This window comes from Cottoperca gobio, chromosome 1, assembly GCF_900634415.1.
Source record: "Cottoperca gobio chromosome 1, fCotGob3.1, whole genome shotgun sequence".
NCBI classification, from domain to species: Eukaryota; Metazoa; Chordata; class Actinopteri; order Perciformes; family Bovichtidae; genus Cottoperca; species Cottoperca gobio.
The window spans coordinates 6,463,467-6,483,533 of NC_041355.1; the positions used below are offsets into that span (position 1 = coordinate 6,463,467).

Below are 20,067 nucleotides of genomic sequence, written 5' to 3' on the forward strand. Positions count from 1 at the left end.
ATTCACATCAATAACACACCTTTGATACATTTTTGCTTAACTGTGCAGCCGTCCTCACCTCTTTGTCCCTTCTATGTACCCTTCCAGGTGAAATTATCAACTGGGTGGCGTTGGACCGGGAGCAGCACAGTCAGCACCGTCTGAAGGTGATGGTGACAGATCAGGGCCACCCTCGTTTCAATGCCACCGCCAGCGCTCACATCCTGGTCACTGACATCAACGATAACACGTCCACAGTTTACACACCTGCCGGCCAGCAAGGAGCTTAACGTTCAGGTAAACATCTTACCTGTATATATTATCCTGCAAGAGCATGTGTGATCCTGGAAGACGAGGTAAGAAAGATTTCCTTATAGATTATAGCACTATAAAAAGGGTTTATCAAGGGATAGTTCTATGTTTATGTGCACATTGGCAATGACCTGCATCTCAACATGTCAGCACACGCCACTGTCCTATTCCCCAGAAAAGCAGCAATTGTATCACATTTGCTCGCCGGATCAGCACAGTTCAGTCACTACTTCTTCTGTCAAATAGCATCTTGATGAGTGACTTGATGCTTCGTTACACAGTTTCGTTTTGCACCTCAAAGACTCATCTGGAGCATTAACAGTAATGTTTTCATCAGATGAGATCCTTTCTGTTGTTGTTCAGATATATGTGCATCTTTAAAGTGTGCAGTGTGGTTCTTTATATATCCAATCTGTACATGTTCCTCTTCATTGCAGATATGGGCCGGTCTACCAGCAGGATCCTTGGTGACAAACATGTTCGCCAAAGATTTAGATGCGGCAGAAAATGGAACAGTCACCTTCTCATTGGCCACAGGTGAGATATGTGTGTATGCACTTTTCCTGTTACAGCATTATTGATGAGTTCCTCAGTATCACCGTGTTGTGTTTTCTCTCAGCTGATTTAGAGGATGCGGGTTTTGGACACTTTGAGGTTGACAGTGAAAGCGGAGACATCCGAACCACGGAGATTTTTACCCAGAACGCCGAACCGTACTACACTCTGAGAGTACGAGCCAAGGACAGCGGAGCCTCACCGCTGGAGGACACTGCGGTCATTCATGTACAGGTACAGTCATGCCTCCATGCTATCACTGCTAGATATACTCTGTATCTGTATTATAATTATAGGATTTACACATAAATTACTGGGGTATAGGTTGGGTTTCTTGGATTATTGTTCTTCCATTGTTTTTCCATCAACACACTATAGTGTTCAGTTTAAACACCTTTACTTCAAACCACTGTGCCTTCTGTATTATTAGCAGCCTAATCGGACGTAGGAAAGTAAAGAACACGTTTCTAAATTGCCTAAGTTTGGCACCAGGGGGAGACATTTATACATTTTTTACAGAGGATTTTATATCTCTTCGTTTAGAGCAGGGGTGTCAAACATGCGGCCCGGGGGCCAAAACCGGCCCACCAAAGTGTCCAATCCGGCCCGCGGGATGACTTTGCAAAGTGTAAAAATGAGTTGTTTTAATCATAAAGTAAAATACTTGTGACGAAATGTTTTGTGCCTTTGTAGGTACAATGGGATCTGTAAGTAGTAATGCACATGTGTAAATGATTGGCAATGACAATGTCACAGTGTACGTATTTCACCTGCAGGTTCATGGACTAGAGGCTCTGTACGGCCGCTCTGACCACCAAATTATGAGGTGTTTTACGGTGAAAGAGAACACGGAGCCAGCGACTGTCATCGGTTCTGCCGGTGTTTCATATAAAGGGAGATTCCATTATTCCATCTCCGAGGGCGATGGGAGCGTTCACTTCGGCATCGACGGCTCCTCTGGTGACATATACATCAACCAGCCGCTGGACTACGAGTCTGCCGTGCAGTACTTGCTCATGATCCGAGCTGAAGATGTAGGACTCGCTCCCGGAGTGAACATGTCTGTGCTGGTCAGTGTGATGGTGGAGGATGTAAACGACCACACGCCCTGGTTCCTCGACAAACTGGTGATGTTCGGCCTGTGGGAGGACGCTGCGGTCGGGTCGCTGGCGTTTGCTTTTCATGCCAGGGATGCTGATGGGACCTTGCCGAACAGTGCCCTCCGCTACTCCCTGAGCTTTGACTCTCAACTCAGCAGGTCTTCATCACGCTTCCCCTTTCAGATCAACCCTCACACGGGGAGCCTGACTGTAACAGCGCCTTTAGACCGCGAGACCAACCCCAGCTATGCTTTCACTGTGACAGCCACCGACCAGGCGAAGAGGAAGGACGAGCGGAAACAGACGTCAGTGACGGCTCAGGTGTTCCTGCTGGATGTGAATGATAACCGGCCGGTGTTTGTATCAGCGGACACAGTTCAGGTGATGGAGGATGCAGAAGTGAGGAGTCTGCTGCATCATTTTGTGGCCATAGATGGAGATCAGGGTGAAAACGGGGTCGTGTCCTACGTCATCATTGGAGGAAATAAGAAAGGATTCTTCACACTGGAGGAGGAAACAGGTAGGGTTATTACAGGGAATGGTTTAATGCATTAAAAATGATCGATAGATAGGCCAGGCATGGTGTAAATGTAGAAATTGCGTTACAGAAACAGTGTTTCCGTTACATATTTTGCCCACCAGGAAGCACTGACAAGTTGAAATGTCCCAGGCAGTACTTATTGTAGGTACAATTATTTATTTAAAAAACGTTTTTTTGAGATCCTCATGAACAATGTTTTTTTTCATGTGATGATGAAAACTAAATGATATTAGCTGATATAATAACACACTCTACTCATATTGGTTTGGCTTCTAAAATCCAATATTGGTTTGGCTTTAATTTTGAGTTAAATTATTGTTTTAATTACTTTTAGCTAAAAAGCAACAATCAATGTTAAAAGTTACTTAAAATACATCCTGATTAATCAGCGTTGATGTTTTGTTATGTTGCATATCACTCTCACTTCTGCTTGCAAGAATAAGAGACCATCACATTCAAAGTTCTTCTTTCATCTTCCGCAGGCCTCTTGTTTCTCTCGGCCCCTCTGGACTATGAGACACTACGTTTCCACCGTCTGACCGTCCGTGCAGTCGACCACGGCCTGCCCTCGCTCTCCTCCACCCAGACTCTGACAGTGGAGGTCGGGGATGTGAACGACCAGATACCTGTCTTCAGTCAGAGCATCTACAACGCCAGTGTGGCCGAGAACAGAGACCCTGGAGAACCAGTGATCAGGGTCTCTGCCTCTGACAAAGATTCAGGTGAGAACTATCAGCATGTTTTTGGTTTAATTATGTGTTGATGCTGTAATATAAAAGTGAGTTAAAGGATTTTGGTTAATTGTTTAACACACTTTATATTTAATCCAGAGCTGTGACTAGTGATTATTTTTTCTTATTGATTAATTCATGTTTAGCCTGAAATAGTCCTTCTGTGACGTGAAGACGGCATTGTGCCTCTACAGTGCCTAGATGGCAGCACTAGCACGTGTCCTTGAGGCCTAACAGCCTCAAACCACACACTCAACATGCATAAAACCAAATGGTGACAGTAAAAATAAAATACAACTCATAAACGAAGCGTCTTAGCTCTAACACAGCGGTGTATTTATATGAACCCTTTTCCTTTTCTTTGATATTTTACTCTGTTGCAATATTTAAAATACTTGATGTACCAGTAATACTAAATGTATTAAGAATTTTCTCTGTTTTAGAAATGGTATAGCAGTTTATTTGTATTGTCATTAAAGCAAAGTACCACATGACAAAAGAGTTGAGCAGCAGCAGCTCACTCCGCCATGTTTTTGTTAAACTTCAGCGCTGCAGTAAATCAAGGTTATCGTCTGTTTTGTTTCACTCCATTAGCAGTTTAATTGAAACCAACCCCTGCACCCTTTCTCCTTGTGTTCTTCCATTTGTATCTTTTTCCTGTCCACTGTATATCCCAGCAAATCTCATTCATCTAACCCCTAATCATATTCACAAATCTACACATCAGCCCTGTTTATTTTAACACGTTGTGCGCGGGGCCTCCTAGATCCCACTTCATCTCGTCATGTTGACAGTACGAGTCCTTTTAAATACTGGAGGTGGAGGGCATGTGGCAGGAGGATCTGTGCTGGAGGGGTTTCGATGTGAACTTTGAATTCTTGGGGGTGAGAATTGTCCAAGAACAGCAAGCACACTGCTCCTCAGGGAGATTTGAAAGGTCCTCTCTCATGATGATTTCCATAATACAAGCCATCTGTGCCAATAGGCGCCGTGTTTTCATCCGTCTCCTCAAATCGCCTCGTCTGGCAGCCCGCCCTCCCACCAGTCTGATTTGATTATCATTTGTGCTGCTTTTTTTCCCCCAACGCTCCCCAATGATGACCATTGTTTTGTGCCTGTGTTGGTCTCCGTATCCATTTTCCATGTGTTGGAGTCATTCAGAGGAGATGTGCAATATCAACGAGTGTGACAGTTAACCTCCGTGTTGCTCTGCGTGGACTGGATTTCACTTTTCTGAGGGATGTTTTTTAAAGAATAGCTGCGTTGTCCTCTCGGTTAAAATTCTATTTAAAAAAAAATACAACCCATACCTTTATATCATAAAGACCTTTTAAATTGTTCTGTGGAGCTTCTTGGCATCCATAAATGGTCACTCAACACACTTTTCAGACGGCTAAAAACGCTGTTTCTAATGAAATGAGAGTCAATGTAGTTATAGAACCAAAGTTATTATCCTGACATACAACAGCATGACTGTTGTTTTAAATACATGACTAAAGAAACACATGTTTTCTCACTTTACTCCAGAAAAAACAGATTTGAGATTTCTTCAGTAGAAAGTAGTTCCTCTTCAAAGTGAGATCAAGTAAACCTTTAAGACCTGCCATCCCGTTTATTCCTCATCAAACACTCACATTGTCTTATATCTCCATTCATCCATTCATCCATTCATCCATTCAACGTCCAGTACAGATGAACAGGAAAGTTGTAACATTTCTGTAAATGATGTAAAACGAACATATTGTTCAGTAGCAGCTGCTAGACAATAATAAGCTTCACCACCTCTGTTTGTGTGTAACTTTAAATCTGTTGGTTAAAACATGGCTGCCAATAGAAGAACCATGTAAGCAACAAAGCCAGAGTAGCGCAGCAAAGGGCTCAGATTAAGGTTTTGCTCCCCTGCCCATTTTCTTTTTTCTTTTTAAAGGTGACTCGTGCCATTGGGTGATTTACTTCACCCCCACGGTTCTGTTTTCAATATGGCATCAGATCTAAAAATGGAAGCAGCCACATAAGCTAAACTCAACCTGCGAATTCTAAGATTCATCAGTTTTAATTGAACATTATAGAAAGTATTATCTTCTTTTAGACATGAAAAAACTTATGGATGAACTTGTGATTATTGACTGCTTTCCATGTCTTATGAAAACACTATATTAAATATACAGCAATGTAGAGAGGAGGCAGAGGACCCTCACCCCGGGCAAAGGAGGGTCGTCGCCTAGAAGTTCAGTTAATCCTTAATCCTGATGTGTTTTGGTTGTTTAGAGAGTTGACTTTTTAATGACAGAGAGATATATAACAATGGCAGCTATATTTTCCTCACATTCGATGAAGTGAGGATTTTGTTTGAGGTCTGTATTAGTGTTTCAGTTGTAGTATAATGTAAAACATTAACATCCTGTGTTCCTCCCCCAGAGGAGAATGCAGTGGTGTGGTACAGCCTGTTGCCCGGCCACGGCTACGAGCTTTTCGGCATCAACCCTTACACCGGTCTGATCACCACCACCTCCTACCTGGACAGAGAGCAGCAGCATCACTTCACTCTCAGAGGTAAAACACAAACACAAACACACAAACACACACGGTGCGAACCTGTTGCACCTGAGAGACACAGCAGTGTGGATAGAAACAGTGCTCTGAAACTGCTGTTGTCAAGAAGTTTGGGTGTCATGGTCATGTTTTGTCACTTCACTTTAAGGGTTGCATGTTACTACTACTGCTACTGCTACTGCTACTGCTACTACTACTACTGCTACTGCTACTGCTACTGCTACTACTACTACTGCTACTGCTACTACCACTGCTACTGCTACTACCACTACCACTACTACTACTACTACTACTACTACTACTACTATACCACTACCACTAGTACTACTACCACTACTACTACTACCACTACTACTACTACCACTACAACTACTACTACTACTACCACTACTACTACCACTACCACTACCACTACCACCACTACTACTACTACTGCTACTGCTACTGCTACTACTGCTACTGCTACTGCTACTACCACTGCTACTGCTACTGCTACTGCTACTGCTACTACCACTGCTACTGCTACTGCTACTACCACTACCACTACTACTACCACTACCACTACTGCTACTGCTACTGCTACTGCTACTACTACTACTGCTACTGCTACTACCACTGCTACTGCTACTACCACTACCACTACTACTACTACTACTACTACTACTACTACTACTATACCACTACCACTAGTACTACTACCACTACTACTACTACCACTACTACTACTACCACTACAACTACTACTACTACTACCACTACTACTACCACTACAACTACTACTACTACTACCACTACCACTACCACTACCACCACTACTACTACTACTGCTACTGCTACTGCTACTACTGCTACTGCTACTGCTACTACCACTGCTACTGCTACTGCTACTACCACTACCACTACTACTACCACTACCACTACTGCTACTGCTACTGCTACTGCTACTACTACTACTGCTACTGCTACTACTACTACTACTGCAACTGCTACTGCTACTACCACTGCTACTGCTACTACCACTACCACTACTACTACCACTACTACTACTACTACTACTACTACTACTACTACTACTACTACTACTACCACTACTACTACTACCACTACAACTACTACTACTACTACTACCACTACTACTACCACTACCACTACCACTACCACCACTACTACTACTACTGCTACTGCTACTACCACTACCACTACTACTACTACTACTACTGCTACTACCACTACCACTACTACTACCACTACTACTACTACTACTACCACGACTACTACTACTACTACTACTACTACTACTACTACTACTGTGTAATTTAATACAATCCTGCCCTTTTCCAGGGTTTCCCACAGAAGCTTCTCACCTCACCTAAAATGCAGAAGAAGTTTGATAAATATAATTTTAAGCTTATTAAGCTTCATGGAAAATGGCCAGTGGCGCTACTTCACACAGCAAAGGCCACCTATTTAATGAGTGAGACAATTGTTGAAACAGACATCTTGGATAATTTGCCTGATTCAGCTCAGCAGGTGAGTGAGTGATTAATCACATCAGACATTTTATTCGTTGAAATGAATCAGAAGCATTTATGTTGCAATGTCAACGGAGAACAAAGAAAACCTTCTGAGTTTTTTACAAGTTGGGAAAAAGTAGTGGCAATTAATCACAATCAGGAGCTGATGGGTAAGAAGAAAAATAAAACAGGCTGAAGTTGGTTTCACAAATGACCAGATGGACGTTTAGAATCTGCATTAAGTTTGTATTGAATAGAAGTGTATCATCAATGGCTGCGATCAGGTCCTGAATGAAAGACGTCTCCAGTGTCACACTGAGGATATAAGCACAACCAAACATGATTCCTGTGATTCTGTTCTTTGTACAATGTCCCTGCTTGGCTCAGATCTTCCTACTAGAGGCTTATAAAAAGATCTAGTACTTAAAGCTTCTAAAACAAAACATATAAAGTCTCTATCAAACACAGATAATTCTCTGTTTCTCTGTTTCTCATTCTCTTACCTTCTCTCTCGACATGCTTCACAGCCAAAGTCATAAAGAATTCCAGGTCTTTTGCATGAAGGCAACATAATTCAGCAGATTGATTTATGTTAAGGAAACCGTACACTTTTAAAGGGCTGAGGTACAGTATATCTAACCTCTGCTGACTGCACCCGCTGCCTTTTGAAGTGTTTGCTTTCACTCTGTCGTGGGACTGCACAGCAATTACATTCAAACTATTCGGCAGTGTTTAGTGATAAACTGCTTTCAGATGTTGTATCATAATATTTGTACAGTCAGCAGTATGATGAACAATTAAATATAATAACAAAATATAATAACAGGAAAGCATGAATGTCTTGAAGTTGGGCCAAAATCACGCAGGGCTTATTGGGAAATACCAAAAATATGTGGGGATAACTTTCGCGGGCTGCTCATGAATTTGGAAGGAATGAAAATACAAACTTATTTTCAGCGTGTATTAAAAACTGTTGCAGTTTACGTTAGGTTGACAGGATTTTTCTCTGTACTGATATTAAAAAATCTTATCTGGGTTCAGTCTTTGGTCAGCAGAGATGGAGACTGAGAACAATACTGTACACTGTCCCTGCAATACTTATGTTTCCAATATATAGCTACAGTAAATTACTGTTGAATGAGCTACTCTGACAGCAGTCTGTGGCCTCTTTGAGCTGCTTACACAGCTTTCGACGTGTCTCTATGGATGGCGTTATCAGGCATCCGGTCAGTCGGCCACTTTACCACTTTAGTCCAGACTGAAATATATCAACAACTTCCGGAAGGATTTTTCTTGAAATTTGGTACAAATATCTATGATCCGCAGACGATGAATGATAAAGACTTATGTTAACCCTCTGACTCTAGCACAATCATCAGGTTAGAATATAAATGTGTCCAATACTTAAATGTGTCTTAATATCATTCCCGTCAGTCTCACTTGGTTTTTCTTGTGTTTAGTGCCCATATTTAGCCAATGTAAGCATCCTTACATGCTAATGTCTGATGGTGAACATGTTAAACACTGGGCTATACCCGCTGCTATACTTTTGAACATCTGCAGGTTAGAGTTGTCATTGATAGCACGTTGATGTTAGTATTCAGTTTAAAGCACTGCTGTGCAAAGTAGAGCCTTGCAGATATGTCACACAGACCTCCTAAAGCCTCTTGTGTACAATAGTATACAGTAGGGGGTCCCTGCACCCTGCACGCTACACCAGTTTGGAGGTCCTTGGCCCGAAAAACATTGAAGACACCTGCTGTAGACTCTTAAGTCGTGTTCCCTTATTCCCTTGTATTTATCAGTGGTTAAGACACACACACACACATATATATATATATATATATATATATATATATATATATATACTGTTATCCCAACGTCCTTGGTTCCATTACTGATTCCACATGACTATCAAAATTGTAAGTGAGCGTGAATTCCTTTTGATTCCTGTCTGCAGTCCAGGCTCGGGACAGCAGCACACGGCCTCTGTCGGGCACGGCCACAGTGCTGTGCTCTGTGCTGGATGACAATGACAACCCTCCGGAGTTCATGCAGTCATCCTTCCAGATCAGTCTGCCAGAAAACCTGTCTCCCGGCGTGGTCCACACGGCTCAGGCCTCTGATCCCGACCACGGGGAAAATGGAACTATACACTACTCCATTTTAGGTAAGAAACACAGAATAGTGCATATCAAGCTATTTGGATCATGATTTGGTAGTTTGGGCTATAATTTATATTGGTAATAATATTATACTCACCAAGTTAATAGATCAGATCCGGGAACTCATCGAGATTGTTAGAAATGAGTCTAAAGGGGAAAGAAACTAAGCGATCACACAGGTTTTGATCTGACGCTGAGGTAAGCCAAGAACATTTGGAAGAGAAAATGGAGGAAAGTTATAAAATGGATTATAAACATCCATCCCAGTTAACCGATCACTTACTGGTTCGACCTTGAATAGTTATCAACCTTCAAACAAAGTGGTTAATATAATTTGGCTAAACTGTCCCACCTCGTCTGGGAAATTTGGTGTCATTTTTACATGTTTTTGTTTTGCCCTTGAGTTGCTGATTAACTATCTTTATATCTTTAAACAACTGTCAGAAAAAAGGGGGTAAAGTAGTTGCTCTTGTGTGAATGTCTGAGCACTCATATCAAACGTAGTTATAACAATGTCATCGAGATCTCAGCAATAACTGAGATGCCACCATAATGGAAAGAAGTGATGGACAAATCTACAAAGATAAAACCCAAACTGTGATAACTCGGAAATCTTCTTTACTTTCTGTCTGTCTTTAGGTGAGGACTACAGAGGTCGCTTCACCATCAACAGCCACACAGGTGCAGTCAGCACCACGCGGGTCCTTGACCGCGAGGAAAGGCAGAATTACACCCTCACCATACAGGCCCATGACTATGGCCCCACCCAGCTCAGCTCCACCACCCAACTCCAGCTGGTGCTGCTGGACCAGAATGATAACATCCCCTCCTTCACCCGTAAGAGCTACCACGCCTCCATCAGCGAGGGCTTACCTCTAGGAGCGGAGATCCTGCGTGTTAGCGCGTTCGATCCCGACGAGGGGTCCAACGGGGACCTCACCTACTCTCTGACAGAGGACAACAGCCAGGGGACTTTCTCAGTGGACGCGTTCACAGGAGTGATACGCACCACGAGGTCTCTGGACAGAGAGAGCCGGGCTCAGTACACCCTCAGAGCTGTGGCTACTGACGGCTGCGCTCAAGGCCCGCTGAGCTCTGTGGCATCAGTGACCATACAGGTGGAGGACGTGAACGACAATGTGCCTCTCTGTGAGCAGAATCCCATCAACGCATGGGTTTCTATGAGGACTCTACCAAACCAGATAGTTACCACGTTGTTGGCATCAGATGGTGACCAGGGTGACAATGGGACTATACAGTTTATGTTGTCTGATGAGGAAAACCTGTTTGACATCAACAGCGAGTCCGGAGAGATTTCACTGAGAAGGCGAGTGAGAGCCGGTTTCTCCGGGAGGAAGCTGCAGGTTGTGGTTTCAGACCAAGGAGAACCCGCTTTAACCTCCACCTGCCTGGTTTTTATCCATCTGAAGGGAGAACACGAAGGGCTACAGTTCACAAACAAAGTGTACAATGCTACCGTCAAGGAGAACAGTAGAGCTGGTACGTTTTACCGCCTTTATTTTTCTGTTTTTATGCCATTCAAAACCTCATTAACCGTTTCCTTCTCTCTTTGTCAAGGCACTTGGATTGCCAAAGTGGAGGCCAGTGACCAAACCAATAGCAGACAAAGGGTCACATACAACATATTTAGTGGCAACGAGAATTATATTTTCTCCATCAACCGCCACACAGGTATGAAACGTGAAATTTTGCAAACAAAACCAGTGCTTTTGGTCCTTTTTTCTTGCCGTCCATGCAAAGTTGTTGCTGGAGTTCACTGGTTATGATTAGCAGATGTTATTCTGGTTATGTATGCAGGAACGTCATCTATGCTTTCATCATTGGAGTTATGCTAAAAGCATAAAATTCTCATCCACTCATCCATTTTATTTTCCACAAAAGCATCCAGAAAATTACTTTTGATTTCCAGTCTTCAATTGTTTATGTATAACCAATAAGAGCTTCTAATGCAACCATATTGGGCTCTTGTTATTTTATTTTCCTCTTCAAAAGGCTGCTTCAACTTATCTGCTTCATCTGGTTGTTTATATACAGCTATTTCCTGACAGAAATTATGATTGTTGCCCAGCTGATTGTATCATATTCTACCCGGAACTCTTCTTTGGATTCATGTCTACATAAAGTAATGAACAGTTAGACTTAAATACACATTATTATACTGACATAGAAACAAATACTTTTATGGGTTACCACACAAACTTGAACCTAAAAGTGCTTCTCTCAACTCCTTTTTTAATGGATACAAAGTTATGTTTCTCTTTACCTTATTTTGCCTTCATTTTTCCCTAATCTGATAAAAAAGAATACTTAAATATAAAAAGAGCTTTGCAAAGTCTTTTTGTTATATTTTTAGCTTTTTCATCTCCTCCAGGTGAGATCCGTGTGCAGAAAGATAACTCTCTGGACTTTGAGGTGAGCCCTAAGATGCAACTGGTGGTGCTGGCTGACAATGGGCTGCAGACAGCTCACTGCAGGGTCTCCATCAACCTGCTGGATGTGAATGACAATGCACCAGTCTTTGAGCACGGCAACTACAGAACAGCTGTCTGGGAGGGACAAGTGCACAACACTTACATCATGCAGGTAGATATCTGCATATTTAAGCCAAACACCAAAAAGGTAAATCATATATTTCTGGTGATAAGATCTTATGAACCACTGCTCATATTTTCTACAGGTGTTTGCATCTGATGCTGACAGCGGGATGAACGGGCTGATTGAGTACTCCATCGTGTCCGGTAACCCTAACGAAGCATTCGTCTTGGACTCTGTTCGTGGGATTCTTGCTACCAATGTTATGCTGGACCGTGAGATCGCCCCCTCATACAAGTACGCTGAGCTCACAATTTCAAAAAGTATTATGTCAACATTTCTAGAACGTATGATAGTCGACACAAAAGTAGATCTGTGATTTGGAAATAAAGAGTGTCATCCAGTTATAGCAAGTAATTAGTATTCGCTGTACAAGCAGACTGTGAGTTTTCTGATAAAGGATTTTTCGTCCATGTTCAAAGTTATCTGTATCGGATATTTAAGTTTTAACATTAAACTATTTTCTTTGCATTCAACAAACACACCTTCCATGAGGTCGGCACATTGTCAAACCCTTGTTGAAGCTGCAGTTGTGAATGCTGACAAAATAATAATTGTTTTATCTTTGTTAGGTAGGCAAGACTTCTTAATGAGTTTAAATGGCAAGTCAATAAAAGTAAAGTCAACGTGTGTGGTCACAGTGAGAGGGGTAATGTGGCTGCTACTTACTGGTTTAATTAGTGAAACATGTCTACTATAAATTAATTAGAGGGAATGCTTTCATATTGCAAATGGGATCTTGTAAATTTGACAAAATGGGCTTTTAATCCAGCAATTTCATCATGACTATCCACTTTTATACAGTATTTTCCGTCTGACAGATTTCCTGCTTTTCAAAATAAAGTACAGTCAAAAATCTGGTCCAGTGAAAGTAAAATGACTGATTTAAGAATGTACACAAAAAGTACAAATACCTAAAATATGTGCTTAATTCTGTTATTGAGATTACTTTATTCCATACATTTCCAGCCCAGCATGATACATCCATACACTATCCATAATGCAAAGTGGCATCATTTGTTTACAGGCTGGTCCTGCAGGCAGCAGACAGGGGAAACCCTCCGCTCAGCAGCACCACCACCATCAGGGTCCAAGTGGTGGACGTCAATGACAACAGCCCTACCATCCCCCCCATGGAGCCTGTTGTTATAGCAGAGAGTAAGACCAACCCCCACTGCTCTCTGACTGCTTTGAATGATAAACATGTGTTAAGACATATAAACTGTCTTATTTTTCTTTGTGTATTTGTGGACTTATTTTTGACATCTTCTGTGTTATTGTAGATCTGCCAGCAGGGTACATGGTCACCCAGGTGACTGCGAATGATGTGGACCTGAGCTCAACCATCACCTTCAGCTTTGCAGACAACAGTAGCACCAATGTTCCCTTTGCTATCGACCGATATACTGGTGTGGTCACCCTGACTCGAGCCCTGGACTATGAGGAGCAGACAGAGTACATGTTGACAGTCTGGGCCTCTGATTCCCTCCACCAGACCACTGGAGAGGTCAAAGTTCAAGTGCTTGACGTCAATGATAACGCTCCAGTCTTCGCCAAGGTTTCCTACCAGGTACAGATGATATATTTATCGAGGGTCTATGAACCAACTGGTTTGTGTCACCAAGCCAGTGTTTGTGTTCCTACTGTAAAAGGAACAATCTTCTAACAAAGCATGCATTGTTAAGGATGTAAAAGTTGCAATATAAAGTTGTTTATTAATGCTTTATGAAGCGATTAAGAAGGACAACTTTTGGGTTGCCAGGTTATGAAAATACATACTGATGTGCAGTATCCCTCAGTATAACTCTGTCTTTGTAGCATAATCCTTTTATTGACGACTTACTAACACAAACTGCAGACTTGATGGTTTACTAGAAACTGTCATTGAAGAGGAACTCCAGTGATTAAGTCTGTCACTTATGTAAAGTTGGAGAATGAACATAAATCAGATTTCTTTTCAGGCATAGGTTGAGAGATTCTGACTTTTAGTCTTTTAGTATGGCTAAATCTCGTGAAACACTGGATTTCGCATAATGAAAATTGATTGGGTCTTTATTAAACTGAACTTAATTTCTAAACTCGGTGGAGTACCCGGTTAATCACTTTATAAAGAACCATCAGGTGCGTATTTAAAAATATTAGTAAATAATTAATAAATGTTCTTTCAATTCAACGATCCAGCAAGTCAGAAGTTTAAAAAAGTTTTCAACTGTTAATTGTTGTATTGTATTGCTGAAAGTCCATTTGAGGGGTCTCTGAAGTGGTATCTGACTGGATTTTGAGTATACATCATGATCTTGCTGCAGACTCATTATTTGTTCTCTCTTCAAGGTGGAGTTGTCAGAATTAGTTTCAGCAGACACGTTAGTTTTGTCAGTGTCCGCTACCGACAGAGACTCTGGACTTAATGGGAAGATCACCTACAGACTGCTTTCATCTCCTTTACAAGGCTTTTACATCGAGCCAGACAAAGGTAAGACATCCTGAAACTAGCTCCAAAAATAAATGTCTAATTGACAGTGAACCCTCAGTGTGTATATTATACATATATAGAAAAGGGAGATGTTAAGAAGTCACCAGAGGGATAAAACAATGATCCAAAATATATTGCAGATCTTATGTAAAAGACATTACTTCAAGTTTTACAAGTTTAATGACTTATGACTGTCCGGTGGTCTGACTTTCATATTCATCCCTGCTATTCCCTCATCTAAAATCAGTTTTTCTGGCATTGTTAAAGGGCCACACGCCAAAGAAAAGGGCACAGAGAAAGTCCTTGCCTGGCTCTGAGCTGCTCAGCATACAATATCAGAGGTTACTGAGAGTTGTCATTCTGCCAGTAGCAGTATATTTCTCCAGTGTTTACATTTTAGTAGTCTTGGATGTGCAAGTGAGTTCCTTGGACGGGGGGGAGAGAGTTGCAGCAGAGAAGGCAATTAGAAGTCATTGGGAGCCATGCCTATCCTGGTATCTCCCTTTTAAAAATGTCTAAACCCAAGAAAGTAGATAAATCCTATACAGAGCTGAAAGGGAACCAATACTCCTCATTTCTGGCAAGTCTTTTCCACTCAAGTGTGATTTATGGGCCTCTATCATGTTTGAACTCCAAAGTTTAATTTTAAAGAAATGTATTTGCCCATGTTTTGCGGTAAAGAGCACTAAAATTGCATCAATGTTGACTAAAGCTCTCTAAATCAAAACTTTAATATGGTGCTTTTTGTGGTGCGGCGCCTCTCAGTTTTTCCATGCCTATTTGTTTCACAAACAATGAATTGTGCTGCTTTAGAGTAGTGCCTCAGAATTAATAAAGTCATCATGTATAAACATTTAAGTGGCAGTGAAGTGGAACAATAAATTCAACGGACAAACACTTTATTGTTAGCCAAGAAGAAAATTTGCTCTTACGGTCCGCACATGGAATTCATTAAAAAAATAGTCACATAGGACATATCGTGCATTGCGGCGTATAATGACAATGACAATTTTTTATCTAACTTTCAGTATATTGTCATACAAGCAGACATGTTGTTTGCTTCTTGATCTGAAGAGAAACAATTCCAGCATTCATGTTTTTAACCACCTGTCAACCCTAAATCCAATGACCACTCTCCTTTTAGCTTTACTTTACCTGCTACCAACTCCTGACAGAAAAATCTGGCTCTTGAGCGTGCTAGATGCTCCGCTATGATGACGAGTTAGACGCTAATTTTGTCTGTTGGTGCTGGAAAGGTAATGTACTGTACAGTGGGTCGGAGAACAACAAGAATGAGCTCAAAGCTTTGGTGGTAATTGTCTGTGGGTTAGACACAAAAAGCAACTATCACATTGCACTTTAGTGCAGCTTTAAAAAAATAAAATAATGATTCACTCATGAACACATGTTTTGTCTTGCAGGGTCTGTTTTCACCAATAAGCCCTTGAAGGCAATCACAAACAGCAACCTGATCCATCTTCTGGTTGAGGCCAAAGACGAAGGCGATCCTGTGCAGTCTACTGTCACCTCCATAGATGTGCTTATTCTGGACACCAACGACCATACACCTTTGTTCCACCAGGACATCTATACGCTCACCGTCCCAGAGGACACGCCCACAGACACCACCCTACTGACGCTGTCTGCAGAGGACCAAGATTGGAGCCCTGAAAACACCTATTTGGACTACTCCATCATCAGGGGAAATGAGGAGAAGCGATTCTGTCTGGAAGTAAAAATGGTTCAGCTTGAGAGTCAGATGAGAAATGTAGGAAAACTTGTTCTATGTAACCCTTTAGACCGTGAGACAACGGAGAGCTACGCACTAACAGTGAGCGTGTCTGATCGAGGAACACCTCCACTGAACAGCACTGCTGTCATTATGGTGACTGTGACAGACTGCAATGACAATGCCCCCGTCTTTTCCAGCACAGGATACCATGCACAGGTGAGTGAAAACAGCCATGTAGGTACCAGACTGGTCCAGGTCAATGCTCAGGATCCTGATCTGGGAACTAATGGCGTGTTGCGGTACGACATTATCTCGGGGAACAGCAAAGGCCACCTCAAGCTCAACCCTCAGTCTGGCCTTCTGGTGGTCAACCACTCCCTTGACTATGAGGAAGACTCAAAATACACCCTCACCATCCGAGCATCTGATGGTGGTGAATCATTTGAAGAACGTAAAGTGGCTTTTACAGTGGTCTTCATCACAGTGTTGGATGTAAATGACAACACTCCTTACTTCTTGTTCACTACTGTTAACTGTTCTGTGCTGGAGAACCTTCCAGTGTTTACCCACACCTGTTCTGTCCATGCTGTTGACAATGACTTAGGCACCTACGGTCAGCTCACCTACTCTGTTGTGTCCTCCTGCTTCATGGACTATGGCAGTGGCAGCCCTGAGAAGAAGCAGGCCTTTGCCATCGACCCCCTAACAGGCGACATTCACACCAGACAGACCTTTGATTACGAACGAGAGAGTGAGTACTGCTTTGTCGTGGAGGCCAGAGACAAAGGCGACAAAGCAGCTACAGTGAGAGTGCAGGTGACCATCAAGGGAGTGGATGAGTTCAGTCCCGTCTTCACCCAAAAGCGTTACCAATTCCTTCTGCCAGAAAACGCCCAGCTTGGAGAGACAGTCGGTTACGTGATGGCGATGGACCATGATGGAGGGGTAGACGGGCTGGTGGAGTACTCCCTTATAAAGTCCTCGCCGTTTTTCTCAATAAACAAAACAATTGGTGCCATTTTTGTGTCAGGTCCTGTATATCGCAGAAGAGGCAGCCATGCCCATGAGGACATGATCGAGCTGGTGGTGTCTGCAGGTAGTCCCAGATTGACCTCCAGGACCACTGCCTGCATAGTTTTCGTCAATATCTCCAGCTCAGCAGAGGCACTCACCGGGGTGCCTCTTGATGCACACATGCTCAGTTTGAGTGTCTCACTAATCATGTTCCTCCTTGTCCTCCTCCTTTTTGTGGGCTTAGTTCTCAGGTACAAGATCAAGGAAGCGGCAATCAAAAAGGCTACTGCCATTGCCGTCAACTTGAACAACGGCACAGGCTCGTTCGGTAGATCCATTAGGCCAAAGTGCCATCTCTCTGCAGGAGATTAAACGGCCCATCATCTTGGTGACCCAGAGGGACATATCAAACCCATACAATCAGTCAGACTCGAGCGGCCGTGGATCAGCAGAAGGTGAGACAGCTGAGGACCAGGAGATCAAGTGGATTAATCAGTACCCCTGCCGTAAAAGAGACAAATCTGTGCCAGGAAACCAGGCCATCGAGATACCAGACTCTGCTTTACCAGAGGACAATATCTCCTGCCACTCTATCGATGTAGGGCCAGAGCACATTTTATCTGTAAATAAACGTTTAATCTCAGGGATGGCCAGCACAGAAAGCCTCTACCACTTCAAAGAGGAGGGGGGAGGTGAGGGACTACTTCCTGCCATACTTAGGGTGAGGGATTTGGAGGATAGTATGAAGACAAATGGGTACGCTCCGCTCTCAGAAGCCCATGCCTCTGCAGATTCTCTCTCTTCACTTCTATGTCTAGAGGAGGAACTGCAGGGCAGCTACAGCTGGGACTACATTTTGGACTGGGAGCCACGCTTCCAGAATCTGGCCTCGGTTTTCACCGATATTGGGATGCTTCCTGATGAGGAGCTTCAAGGTGGCCGTGAGGACTTAGCAGCAGAGGCAAGCTGTCTCATGTACCCACCGCCTCTTATAACAGGAGTGGCTCAGCCTGGTATTAGGACTGTACCTCCACGAAAGCCAGGGCGTATACCAAGCCTGAGAAGGAAGCGCTCTTATCGCAAATATGTGTATTCCCCTTTAGCCAGGAACACAGGACTTACCCCTTCAGCCATGACGCCTACTTTTTCCCCATCATTGTCTTCTCTCACCATTAGGACCCCCAGTGCCTCACCAGTTGTTTCTGAGACTGGGGTTGGGGGTATCAGACTTGACTCAGGGCCCCTCACTGCAAGCCTATTGGAGGCAGAAATCCAGGTGTAGACACAAACTTTGATCAAGTTTATTTGTGACATTCTATCTTTCATTCGCCATCTGAAGGTATTTTCCTAAGGGACTTTAGTTTAGACTTTTGTTTTTTGACAACATTCATCCAATTTTTATGGTTTTAGACTCATGAGGAGTCATGAGTTTAGTCTCAAAGGAGCAATACCAGGCAAAGTTTTCATTTGAACATAATGTACTCATTTAATTACTTAAATTGAGGTTGATTTCATAACTCGCTTCTGTAATAAAACGAATATCTGGAAAAAGCCTGAACTCAGTCTTGCATTATATTCTTGTAATGCAGCACTTTGAATAAGAGCAGATGTTCGAGTCAGCAATTAATTACTGAATGTTTTATTGTAAACATATTTGTATGAGCAGAAAATGAAACACTTTCTTATTACAGTTGGTTGCAGCTTCTAAATGGAAACCTTACAAGGTTGGTTTAACATTAATAAGCAAAGAAAGGCAACATTGTTCTGTGGTTATGTCTATCTTCCTGGAATCATAAAAAGCAGGATTTTGAATACAGACCCATGTTTGCATCTCTCTTTATTATATTCTGCCAATTAAATGCCAATAAATCCAATGACAAACATAATTTATTTTATTCCTTTAATCTAGGACTGTTCTTAATTTCCATGTTATATTGTTCAGTCTTTTTTTTAAACTAGAAAGGAGTCTAGGTTTATGGAGACATAAAAATGTGGGATTCTTCACTGACACTAATTTCGTATGGGATTATATTGTCTTGTTGTCACTAGTCAACATGAAGACACATTTTCATAAACCAGTTCCAGGTTCTGGCTGTTTTACTTTTTCTCATGTACAGAAATGATCTGTTCCTTTCACAAGTGTTGTGTGTGCTGACTGTAGACAACATATACAATGTTAATAAACAACACTTTATGTACAATTGCCAGAGAATTGTATGAATTTAAATATTAATACATTTTCAAACAAATTGCAATAAAGAAACTTTCTTCAGTACTTGTCTTGGATTCGGCATTTAAAAGGAGTGATGTTGTGGTACTGATTTTTCAGGATGATTTATTAGCTTATGCATGTACACTATGTGTTTCTTACTGTAGATGAGAATAAGGAAATGTATATTTAAATGTATTTTACTAAACTAAGAATGTACTGCTGTATAAAATATTGGAATTGAAGTGCCTCTCTTTAAAATGTATGATAGAATCGTATTTTGCTTATAATTTTCCTGAATCAATTCCTCCCACGGCCACCCACAGTGTTTTCCCATGTTTCTTCTTAAAAATTACCAAAGTAAGCAATTCATACTGCATTCCACATTTAAAAAGAAGTTGGGAATGGTAGGTCTCAGGCTATTGCCTCTCTAAGAAAAGTAAAGAAATACAAAGTGATTCAACATGGCTTCACATGGTCTGCTGTTAATCCAAATGTGCCGCCCTCTGGGAACACATGAGCTGAGGAAGCTGAGGAGCTAAAGTCTTTATCAGATAGTTTCAAGAAAGATAATAA

The 20,067-nt window shown here is 42.1% G+C and overlaps 1 protein-coding gene across 1 annotated transcript in view; it reads left to right on the plus strand.

Moving 5' to 3' along the window:
- The window catches only part of dchs2 (dachsous cadherin-related 2), a 28,890-nt gene extending 9,127 nt beyond the window's left edge, over positions 1 to 19,763 (plus strand). The window contains 17 exon segments of the mRNA XM_029432397.1: positions 88 to 230; positions 232 to 276; positions 729 to 828; positions 911 to 1,080; positions 1,623 to 2,466; positions 2,970 to 3,209; positions 5,637 to 5,771; positions 9,246 to 9,455; positions 10,090 to 10,950; positions 11,029 to 11,142; positions 11,843 to 12,054; positions 12,149 to 12,300; positions 13,091 to 13,221; positions 13,347 to 13,633; positions 14,395 to 14,536; positions 15,958 to 17,621; positions 17,623 to 19,763. Of these exon segments, the coding sequence (XP_029288257.1) occupies positions 88 to 230; positions 232 to 276; positions 729 to 828; positions 911 to 1,080; positions 1,623 to 2,466; positions 2,970 to 3,209; positions 5,637 to 5,771; positions 9,246 to 9,455; positions 10,090 to 10,950; positions 11,029 to 11,142; positions 11,843 to 12,054; positions 12,149 to 12,300; positions 13,091 to 13,221; positions 13,347 to 13,633; positions 14,395 to 14,536; positions 15,958 to 17,621; positions 17,623 to 18,564 (6,392 nt within the window). The 3' untranslated portion in view covers positions 18,565 to 19,763.
- Positions 19,764 to 20,067: the final 304 nt, after the last annotated feature.